At 43.5% G+C, this 12,500-nt stretch overlaps 1 protein-coding gene across 3 annotated transcripts in view; it reads right to left on the reverse strand.

Annotated features, from left to right (window-relative positions):
• Positions 1 to 12,500, reverse strand: part of wasf1 (WASP family member 1) — a 94,378-nt gene that overhangs the window by 51,595 nt on the left and 30,283 nt on the right. For all 3 annotated transcript variants that reach the window (XR_014570744.1, XM_083790301.1, XM_083790300.1), the window contains exon 2: positions 2,870 to 3,025. Coding sequence is in view for 2 of the 3 variants with exons in the window: in XM_083790301.1 (XP_083646427.1) it covers positions 2,870 to 3,002 (133 nt within the window). In the remaining variant the exon portion in view is untranslated. The remainder of the gene's footprint in view (positions 1 to 2,869; positions 3,026 to 12,500) is intronic.

Raw genomic sequence — 12,500 nt, forward strand, 5'->3', positions numbered from 1 at the left:
TGAGTCCATCACAGTATAGCCTCCCACCGGGAGCGTTTGTTTTCAGAGGGAGAGAGAAGGAGAAAAAAAAAAAGCCTGGCCGAGCCCAGCAAGAAAAGCAAGTGGCATAGGAGTGGGAGTGAACCTTGAACTTCGCTAACCAATGAGAGTGCAGAGGGGCGTACCACTTAAAATGTGGTGACGTCAGTGTTCTCCGCTGTGTGGTGGTGGACCTTCGGGGGGGGGGCACATAGGTTGGTGAACCAATAGGAAGTCGGCGTCGGTTTCCAGCGCTAGTTTGATCCGCCCCTCTATGCCAAGAAAAGCACAGGGCTCTCTCAGGCTAAATCACGGTACTGTCTGGATCAACTACTACCATTACCACTCACTTTGAAAACCTTGTCAAGAAGGCAAATTTGAATCCGCCCCTTTAGACCAGAAATAACCCTGACTGGGCTAGGCTATAAATGTTCTAAATATTTTTTGCCTGCAAGTATGTGATAATTTGTGTGAATTTGTGTGAAGAGCTTCTCACACAGTACAATGTTCAGTTCTGAGAGCAGGGTCTGAAATTAACGCCAGCCAACAAGCTCCAAATGTGGGTAGATTTCTCATTTGGCGTGCACATTTCAGAAACCACCCGACACTTTGGAGGGTTATATTGTTATGCCACATAAAATAGCTGCATTGACGGTTCAGTGCTTAGGAGAATATCAGCCTTGTTGTGGCTCATAGCACAGGCTTAATATCAGCCTTGTTGTGGCATAGCACAGGCACATTGTTTTGCCTATACTCGTGCTCAGCACGAGTATGTTTTGTAACAGAACATCAGCCTAGATATCATGTTCTCATCTACATACCATGCAGTAATGTCTTATGGTGCGTTCACATGAGCAGATGCAAAAGATACAAAGATGCGAAGATACACCGCAGATACAAAATACACAGCAGATTTGTCGCTTTGCATTTGTGTTGCTCACACGGTCGTTGACGTCAACAAGCGCGTTGGAGGGAGCAGAGTTCCACCAGAGCCATATGGAAAGACAGAGTTAACGACAACTCCGTTCACTTCAGGGAGCCAGTCCAATGGTGGCTCTTCTACATAGACTTCTATCGGCGAATAGGGAAACCGGACGTTTACGGAATGCATTGGAGTCTATGGGCTCGCGCAAGTACATGAACCACGTGACTGGGCTGTTTTCTGCCCCCTCAATGTCGTAACTCTGTCTATACTCCACAAGCGTCACTGAAGTGCCAATAGTGTCGTAAAGCACACCCTTGAGTGTAATATTGTGATTACAGTTACCCAAAAAAAAACACATGTCAACTCAATTTCTCTGTAACTAAGGCATTTCATACTTTTTTAAAGCCAGATTTACCACAAATAACGACCACAAATGTCCCATGCAAACTGCTAGCCCAGCCTCTCAGCCGGCTCTGCTCAGTCTCATATGCACAGCTGTTTATGATGCTCGTTTGAAGAACAGGTTGAAGAACAAAAAAAAAAAAAATCAATTAGATTTGTTCGCTTCCCTGCGTCATGAAGCTACAATTGTAGCTTTGTATTGTATTTGTATTTGCACCCAGCTTAACTTCAATTTGTAGCTTATCTATCTTTGTATCTTTTGCAGCAGCTACAAAGTCTGATTTGCGTTGCAGCTGTCGCTGGCTTCCATTGAAAATGAATGGTAGACTGTATCTTTGCTGTATCTGTATCTTTTATCTCTGAACGCAGCATTAGTGTTGGAGTGTCCGTAACTTGTCTTCCTCCGAATTAAATGTGATATATTTCCGATGTGCACATACACTTTTAGACATATTTAACAGTATAACTGGGGACCATTTACGGACATCTTTTATGGTTGACTGCCTAAGTTTAAAGATACCTTTGAACAGCCAGTGCACCGACCGCTGAGTTGCTCGTCATGAAAATCCACTTTAAAACGGTGTAATCGCTTGTTGCTCCGCTCTGTTCCACCCCTCCATTGTAATGAATAGGGACTCAATTTCCCTTAATAACACCCATCACACGATCTCCATACAATGATTGTAACTCATCATTTCCGATTGAAGAAGCACGACATTTAGTTTTATATTATCTAGGATAGTTTTAATGCTATTTAGTGGTAGCACAATTCATCTTTGGTAGAGTTTTGGATTGTTTATGAATATACTATCACAGCTTACATGTGCAATAACAAAGACAGTGATTTAATTCATGGAACATTCTTACCAGATCTTCTTTCTAATTCAAATCGTAAATTCAATTTGATCAACAAAAAAAAAATCAAAAAACTATTGAAGACATCTCATCAACATTTGGAGTAAAACCATGGCATGGTATCTACACAACCTAAAACCTCTACCAAAGTGTATTTTAATAAAAAATGTGCCCACGACTTGTCTAACTATTATGCAGATTAATTGCATACATGACACATTATGGTGTATACATTTAACATTTTAGGTTTTGGCTAGTGTTTTGGCAGGTATAATTTTTCTACCAGACATTTGCCTGGCGAGCTAATTGTCTGAGTGAAAAATGGGTTGTGTATAATAAGGTGTATTCAACCTTTTGAAAGTATTTCAAATGCATGCTTTTCAGCAGTTTCATCACTTGGAGTATGTCCCTGTGCCTTTGAAGTGCGGTGCGGTTATTGCGGCAGTTATAATGTCCTACTAAAAGTAGCCATTGATTTCCCCCTGCAAAGCGCGCAGAGCTGAACACACCATTAGGTTTTGGCATTCAGTGCCGTTTGCGTAGTGTGTCCTCGACACTAACCGTTTCCCATTTACATGGGATTTATGTGCACCCATATACGTGTGTGTGTGTGTGTGTGTGTGTGTGTGCGTGCGTGCGTGTATGATTGCACGTATCCGTGGCACTGACTGAGGCTGCTGAGTTGGCGGATGACGTTGGCCAGAGAGATGTTGGTCACGCACTCCAGCTCATTCTTGATGTTTCTGGGCAGCACCGTGTGGCACAGGTGCCTGGGCTCAATGCTGCGCTTCACCAGTGGCATCTTTCTGCAGCGATACCGATAACCTGAGGAGAGGAGAGGAGAGGAGAGGAGAGGAGAGGAGAGGAGAGGAGAGGAGAGGAGAGGCTTTATTAGTGCACCATTCTTCCTTGAGCCTTCTGTATCCGTCATGGTATGAAACCCATTAGGTCAGACTGAAGAGCGACTGTAGGCAGCGAGGACAGAGGGGAAATGGCCCTCGGGGTCGTTACATTGATTGCCTTTGCTATCATTGCACCAAAATGATCACAACAGACTAGTAGAGGGGGTGGGGGTGTGTGCGTGTGCGTGTGCGTGTGCGTGTGCGTGTGCGTGTGTGTGTGTGTGTGTGTGTGTGTGTGTGTGTGTGTGTGTGTGTGTGTGTGTGTGCGCGCGCGCGCGCGTGCGTGCGTGCGTGCGTGTATGCAGTGGTGGGAAAAAAGTACTCACATTCTTTACTTGAGTAAAAGTATCAATACTGCATGTATAAATACTCAGTTAAAATTCAAATTTTACTTGAGTAAAAGTACAAAAGTATTGATATCAAAATGTGCTTAAAATACCAAAAGTAGAAACCAGTAGAAAGTACTCATAATACAGAAGGTCCCATTTCCCATCGCGGCGCATTGTGAGCTTGTAGATCGTCTATTTTCAAATGGCCGAAATCTATATAATAAATAGATTTGGGCCATTTGAAAATAGCCTGGAATATATTATAGTCCAGGCAAACTAGCGTTTCACGTGAGAGAAATTGTAACTGATTTATTTTTCATCACACTTCTGAGAGGTGGCTAGAACAACATACTAAATGTCCCAAGGAATCCCGGTTGCAGAAATACATTTAATTGCATTAATCCAAAATGGCTGCCAATTATCAGAAAAATGGCCAATCTTGGAATAAATTGCTGACAAAGAGGTAATTGTAACAGTTTTAGTAGGGTTGAAGTGGTTAATGAATGTTTTGTATAGTAAGAATAAAAATCTACAAAGTAACTAAACTTTTCAAATTATGGTAGTGGAGTAAAAGTACAATATTTACCTCTGAGCTGTATAGTGGAGTAGATGTAAAAGTACTGATATTTGCACACCACAGGTACTAAGAAAGACTTTCTTTATTGAGAAATCTGCACACGTTTCAATCCATTTGATCTTCATCGGGTCATGCTTTGCCCCCAGCCCCCACCAGTAAAGGGTGCAACAGTTAATGTATCTATCTATCTATAAATGCACCAAGTCTGTTTACGTAAGTACGTACTGTACGTATTTTGGGCGGGAACCCCTGTTGGTGTTTTAAGCATTATGTTGTATACTTTAGCTATTGAAAAATAGCAGATCTAAAAGCTCATAGCGCGGCACCGAGTAGCTTGTAGGTCTGCTATTTTTAACTAAAATCTTTGCTTCTCGGGTGTCCCTGAAACAACATATTTTCAGATGGGGGTCAGTGGCCAATTACATATATTTTTGGGGGTCCTTGACATGAAAATGTTTGAGAACCACTGACAGAAACATCCACCAACCACTGACAGTTTTTCAGAAAACTGTCAGGATTTAGAAGATATTTGTAGAATATCTTCTCAGGTCAAAATGGGTTAAAGACATTGCCTGCACGAGTGCCGATACACAGCGATCAATCAATCAAAGTGCTGTACAGGTCAAAACAAACAGAACATCAACAGTGCCCATCAGCGCACAGACATCGATGACGTGAAGAAGGTCAAATAATGACCGATATATGGGCTTGTCTACCTCTACCAGGGTTGGCAGCGACAGGGATTGCAGTACACAACGGGGAAACATTAGGAGAAAACAAAACAGGCAAAAAAATCTTCAGTGTTAGTGATATCTGCGTGATCCTTAATTAGCCGAGGGAGTTTAGTGACCAGAGGGGTACGTTCCTCCGTGCAATGATGAGAATTGTTGTTCCCTAAATTCACAAGGGGTTGGCCTTTTGAAGACGTGTGCTTACGCTAACAGAAAGTGACAGAAATCTGACTAACGAGGATGAAAGTCAAAACAGACACCGGGGGGAGGCGGGGGGGGGGGGTAGAAGAGTGTGTCGAGAGGAGACAGACAATTATAGAGCACCAACAACTTCTCTCCCTGGTGAGACAGACCACATCCGTTAGTCATAACACTAACGGGACTCTCCTTTGCAAATGTTCTCTCTAATTAGAAGGAGATCAGGTGTTGAAATGGGCCGACTGAACGACGGAGCCACGGAAAGAACAGAGAGTCGGATGTTAAGCACACTCTCCGTGTAAACGTGAACAGAAGAAGGCTGATGCTTTTAAGGACGGGAACCCCTTTTTGGGGTTTTACCTTTCAAGGCGGGAAGCCATTTTTGGGTTATTGTTGCTATGTACAGTATATAGCAATATCATTTGTCATTTTTGAATAAATAATTATTTGCAGTTTTTTCAGAAAACTAAGATGTGTCAGGATTTAGAAGGGAGTTTTTAGAATCGGCCTCAGGTCTATCGTGACATATTCAATGCTGGCGTCATACAGGAACAGACGTGATTGTCGATTGTGAAAAAAGAAAAAAAACGTAGGACAGAAAAGGTCCTGGGAAAGGACCCAGCTATGGATGGATGGCGGTGAGAGGAGGGCTAAAGCAGGCTTTTCTGAGGTGAGTCATCAATCTCAGAAACAACATCTAAGAAAGGACCACAAAAGGGAAGAAAAAGAGTCAAGTGTGCGTCTTAAGCCTTAGTTAAAGTGGTTTGTATACGAGGTGTGCGGGCAATGTTTGACGGCACAAACCCAAACACAACCCGCAAATCCTTGCCCATCTCTGCAATAACAAGACGCCCTCTTCTTGTGAGAGATTAATCTCACTTCGATTGGTCTCTTTATTGTGTGCGTAATATTGATCAGCGCATTATCAAGGAATTGTTTTAAATCGATACGTTTTAATTATAGTAACGCCTAAAACAAATGCCTCAATGGACATACTGTCCCAAATGGAAGCACAAGCTGCATGGATGATGACAGTGTCCTAGCAGGGTGTATAAGTCTTGATATACTGTATAATGGGCAACAATCGTAGCGTTTGTCGCTTAATGGTAAACTCTGGCCAGGCACAAGATATCATCTCATATCAATCGTAGGCCACTGAATGGAATCGTTGTCATGGCAAAATTTGCAACATCAGCAAATATTATTTCACCGGTATAAACGTATTTAATATAACCATTATCTGAATCATCAATATGGTTTTCTTAGGATCACGATGAACCTTGTGAGGTACACCCCAAGTAGTTGGTCATTATTTATTTTATAATTCTAAATTTTATCCCACAATTTTGTGGGATACAAAGTTTCCCCCGGCTGGAAGTAACGCGTGGAAGGAACACGTTATTCCAACGTTATTCTTTCCCCTCCATCAGGCGCCCCGGCTGGCCAGGGGGAGGTAGTTTAGAGACCAGGATTACTGCATGTTTTTTGTGAGAGTACCTACCCTAGGGGACATGGGGAGAACATGTGAGGGTACCTACCCTAGGGGACACAGGGAGAACATGTGAGGGTACCTACCCTAGGGGACACAGGGAGAACATGCACACTCCACACAGAAAGGCCCTTTTGCCAACCCCGCCTCGGGTATATGGGCACTGATGACGTGGAGGAGAGAACACTACCGACTGTGGTCGTAATTATTTCTGTGAGGATAGCAAAACAATGGCTTTTTCTACGGAAAAAAGGATAGGAAGGACCAAAACAAACAATCTATAAGTGGGATGGGAAAACGCAGACGCAATTGGAGAAATGTCAAGTGTTTTACATGGAGGCCTGCAGTTTTATGTTATTGTCCTTTGAATAATGTATCACAACTAGAATATAGATTCTGCTACAGAATAAAAGAACAGGAAACATCTGCTGCTGTCCAGATTCTCCTCTGAACCCAGTTTACTGTGTGTGTACAGTGTGTGTGTCTTTTCACTCCCCAGGCTGTGGTCGCCTGATGTGCAATCAGGCTCCAAAGTGGCAGAATACATTCTGCAATACACACACACACACACACACACACACACACACACACACACACACACACACACACACACACACACACACACACACACACGACAGTGAGAGGCTGATAGTTCCATGTTGTGACAGAGCTCGGTCCCAGGTTCCCGCAAGAAATCTTTTATTAATTACCTCATCGTTTCCCCTCCGAGAGAATTAAAGGACCACTTCACCACTTTTCAACCAATCTTCATATAATAGGTCCTCACTAATAATCATGATAAAATGGCACGATTTTGTTCTACTCAGTCTGTGTCTCCTAGGAGGGCTGTGGGCAGTTTAGAAACCGTCTTCCAGTGACATCATCATTAGGCAGATTATTTTTTAAACAAGATGTTTTTACAAAAATGTTTAGATTATTCAGATCATTATCGTGAGAACGATGGCTTCCATTTTCGCATTGCAACTTTTCAGGACTAGGAAGCCTGCAGTTTTTATTAGCTTATATTCCCCATTGATGATGTCACTGGAAGACGGTTTCTGAACTGCCCACAGCCCTCCTATGAGACACAGACACAGATTAGAAAAGAATTGCGCCATTTTTTCAAGATTATTAGTGAGGACCTATTATATAAAGAAGGACTGAAAAGTGGTGAAGTGGTCCTTTAATGAAAGGCAATAGTGTGCAAGATAGAGAAGGAGATAGAGGGAGGGAGGGAAGGAGAGAGAAAGAAGGAGATAGAGAGAGGGAGGAAGGGAGAGAGACAAATGGTAGTCAAGCCAAGGCCCGAAGCTAAGCAACAGCACTAGACTTGATAAACCAGTCAATATCTACAACAACAAACCTATCAATCAGCGTTGGTCCAGGCTGCATCGTTTTACATCCTTCAATATGGAGCCAACATATTCTAGTCAATGTTGCACTCTGTAACCTCAATGTGCAGTACAAGCATCTTTGTAAATCTGAATGCCAGGAATCTCTGTCAGTCTGTCATATTGAGACGGCCATTCATCCAATCGACTTCACGGTGTCTTCTAGCGGGGTGCTGGGCACCCTCATATGGGTGCTGGACTTGAACTGGCTCAGAGTAAACACTACACAGGCATGTTCACAGAATGTTTGCAGAAATATGAAAATAAGACCAAAGGGGGGGGCACAGTGGCACAGTCAGTAGTGCTGTCGCCTCAGCTAGAAGGTCCTGGGTTTGATTCCCGCTGGGGACGAGTCATCAGTGCCCATACCCAAGGTGGGGTTTGGCGAAAGGGCCTTTCTGTGTTCTCCCCGTGTCCCTTAGGGTAGGTACCCTCACAAAAACATGCAGGAATCCTGGTCTCTAAAACTACCTCCCCCTGGCCAGCCGGGGCACCTGATGGAGGGGAAAGGAACTGGTCTGATTAACGTGTTCCTTCCACACGCTATGTCCGGCCAGGGAAATTCCCCCCTGTCAGGTGATAAGAAGCAGCTTGGACTCCTCATGCATAGAAGGAGGCATGATGTGCGCTGCCCCCCCAGGTTGGCAGAGGAAGTGTAGCGCCCAGGATTACATTAGATAATTGGCACTGGGTGAAAAAAAACTGGGTTGCGGGATAAAGATTGGGGAAAAAAAGGACTTGAAGCATGTCCTGGGAATAATACGGTATTGAGGCGTTCCAATCCAGGTGGGAGACAAAATGGCTAACTCATGTTGGCCTCTCCTTGAATCGATTGAATAGTCTCACATAATACGTGACGTATTCAGTGTGCAACATCTCAGTCTATCGTTGCCGAAAAGGCAGAGCTAAAAGCTCACAACGCAGTGCAACCAGACACGTTGTGAGCTTGTAGATTAGGCTATTTTTGGTGCACGACACCGCCGTTCGATGATGTATACATTTCACTTTTAAAGTGACGGTACGCAATGAACAGTTCCCTCTGTCTGTTAGAAAGGTACTGTATAAGGCCTATAGTAAAATGTAGTGCAAAGGGATGTCTTGGTTGGTTAAAATAAAGAGAAGATTATTCAAATATAATAAGCAACTCCAGTCTGAATGACAGAGAGTCCATCAAGGCAACCAGTGCTGACCTTGAGGGCTGGTTGAGAACAGTGGACAAGTCTGGGCTCCCTGGAAAATTCAAGGCCTGGATCTACCAGCATGGAATCCTCCCAAGAATCCTCTGGCCTCTGCTCATCTATGAGGTCCCCATGACTGTGGTGGAAGGCTTTGAGCAAAGGGTGAGCTGCTATCTACGCAGGTGGCTGGGATTGCCACGCAGCCTAAGCAACATTGGGCTGTACGGGAAAACCAATAAGCTAAGGCTCCCCTTCAGCTCAGTCAGGGAAGAATTCATTGTGGCAAGGGCACGGGAACATCTGCAGTACTCTGGATCCAGAGATGCCAAAGTGTCCGGGGCAGGGATTGTTGTGAGGACAGGGAGGAAGTGGAGGGCAGCTGATGCAGTCCAACAAGCAGAAACTCGACTGAAGCACAAGGCTATGCTTGGAACAACACTGATGATGTGTCCAAGTATGTGCATCAGTAGATGTATTGTTAACTAACAGCATATGCATATTTTGTGTGTGTGTGTGTGTGTGTGTGTATACACTTTAGAACTGTTTATTGGCATACAAACTCTCACAACTGGCCAATAAAAATAAGGTTCTGTTTTTTCCACAAAAGAATAGCAAATGCTCGATAGTGGGCTCGATAAGGACCCGGCTCAATAAGCCTGCTCGATAAGGTGATCGTTATCAATAAAACCTTAACGAGCTCCATCCCTTCACTTATAACTGAATAATCGAAAAGCAAGGTTTTTTTTATACACTACAGTATATATGTTTACTAAAATAATAGTCGTATCGCCCAGCCCTAACTGCACTAGTAGCCCACTTTGTGCAACTCAACATAACCCACACCCAAGTCCAGCCCGTCTTCAGCTTAGAGGCCTATGTTGTTAAGTCGGGGATATGAGGCTATGATGTTCCACCAAGCATCCATTGAGCCATTGTCTCTCGTCCTCTTGCCCAGCAAAACAAACCGCCTACCTCCTCCTGGGACCGCCCGACAGCGTAATCTGCCCCTCTCTAATTCTCCCAAATCTCCCCGCCGAAACCGTCGTGTTCCCTGTTGCCACAATCCCCCGATCGATATGAGAGCTTAAGCTGGCAAAACCTACTGGACACTACTGGCACAACAAACACACACACACACACACACACACACACACACACACACACACACACACACACACACACACACACACACAGGCCTCTGCTAAACAAAACACCTCTCAGAGGGATGTAAGGAAGAAACCAGAAGGGATGTGGAGGAACACGACAAGACAAGAAGAGCCAGCAGGAGAAAAACGAATGCGGTGAAACGAATTGTCAATGGGAATTTAATCTTTGTGTTGGACAAAAATAGACACTGCCTAGTATTTGCTCAGACACTAAGACGTAAAATTCTCCATTCATTTAATGGGAATGTAATTTTTTGTGTAGGACAAAGTTTGTGAACAAACACACACTAAAAGCTGGATATACAGTAGGAAGGGCTAGTACCCCTCAAAAAATGTGTAATACCAGTTTGTTAATGCGGTACCTAATGTTTGTTTAAAGTGCTGTAAACAAACATTACCAGTCCATATACTTGGCTGCTACTCTGTAAAAGGTGCTCTAAACAACAACAACAAAAAAGCCAGACGTTGAGAGTCCCTCATAAAATGGTAGCCAGTTCCTCCCTGCTTGCATGGCACTCGGCCTTAAGAGTTGAATTGGGGCAAGTCCTTGACATACTAGCATAATGTCCACGGGGTGTACTTGTTCATCAGGCTGCCTCACGCTAAGGAAACGGGAGATAGAGAGGCTCCTGAACTGTGTGCTACATGCCTCAGGAACCGTTGATTCCCTCGGCCACTTACTTAACCACACAAGACAGTTTGAGCAAGCGCATCAATGCACATAATGAGACAATGCCATGGCGTTGATGGCGACACACACGACCGAGCGTACTCAGGTGCAATCTCTAAACAAAGGTCAACTGCATATAGGCAAGGACGCTTAAGAAGCTGTCCGTGCCGGTGACAACAACAGGGGCTTTAATGAGAAATCGATCGATAGGAAAGTTCACAGAGCGGAGCATTTCACAGCAATGCACAAATATGGGGTCCCGCTAAATGAGACGAGATACGAGATACTTCAATGTTACACACAGGGGTGCTTTAGAAACCACTAGGCCGTTTTGTTTTTCGTTCCAAACTTTATTGATCAAGGGAAGTGTTGTGCTGCAGTGCTGACCATGCATGTTCTTTGTCAGCAGCTCCGTGACTGCACTGCTGCTTGCTTCACGTTTATCATTTCATCTGCCCAAAAGTTCAGCCTCGTTGGACACACGGACAACAAGGTCCACTGCATCGATTCAGCGTCGTTGGCCCTGCTCAGGACACCGACAGAAAATGCTTAACCACGCCTTCAACCCTAGTCTAGATTTAGTAAACTGGACCTGGAGTTGAGTCTGTACTGTAATTTTTTGTCGTGTCTGCACCAAATCTTTTCACCAAAAAAAAGCTTGTAGATCTGCAAATTTCGCCTAATGTAGTATTACTATCTACTACCACTGGGCCGCAACTTAGTAATACATATCCTTTTTTTCATTCACTACATTTTGTTTTTCCAAATAAAACTTTCAGGGGGTTAAAAAACAATACAAGATCTGTAATTTTCAGTCAGTCAGTCAAATTGTCAAATACTATTTTTTTTTGACCCATATGTGATTTGCAAATGTTAAAGGATAATTTCAGACTAGAAGGCTTTCTTACCTTTATTTGTAGTTGTTACGTCCCCACCAAAGACGTCCAGGTGTTATTTTGTGCAAAAGCGCATTATTGGCTATTTCCCCAACCATAAGCCCTCAATTAATTGAATTGCATTGCATTGCATTGAATGGGGCATTGGGTTGTTGTGCTAATTTGCTTAATTCCATCACTCAAAAATATATATTTTTTGTATATATTCTCTCTTCATAATGTAAATAGTCTCCCAAACGGCACACTTTACTACTTATTTCGATGGAAATAAGCGAATTAGCACAAAAACCCAAACCTCATTGAGGGCTTATGGTAGGGGAAATACAAAAAGCCAATAATGCACTTTTGCACAAAATAACACCTGGACGTCCTCTTTGTTGGGGACCAAAAAAAAGAGAAGGAAAAACAGAGAACTTCTGGTGATAGTCCCTTTTCTTTATAATGTTCCTACTAATAATTTAAGAGCTTTTCCAACTGGGAAACAAACAATGAAGCTTTTTCTTAGCATTAGTAGTCCATTTCATTTTCAGCTAATAGTCAATCAACGCTCCCAGACCCACACAGTGCAGCCGGCCAACTCCTGCTCCGTAACGGCTCATCGGGGGATGAAACCAAACAAGACGTCGTCTACAGCTTCCAGATGATCGCTCCGAGTCAGACATTTCTGACCAATCAGAGACCCTGGCCTGCACAATGTCTGTTCCAGGAGCGAGGGGAATATTTAATGTATGGAAAATGTGTCTCCTCCAACACTATATTTATGTTAAATGTAA

The sequence above is a fragment of the Protomyctophum parallelum genome (assembly GCF_964188405.1).
Source record: "Protomyctophum parallelum genome assembly, chromosome: 19".
In the NCBI taxonomy this organism is placed as follows: Eukaryota; Metazoa; Chordata; class Actinopteri; order Myctophiformes; family Myctophidae; genus Protomyctophum; species Protomyctophum parallelum.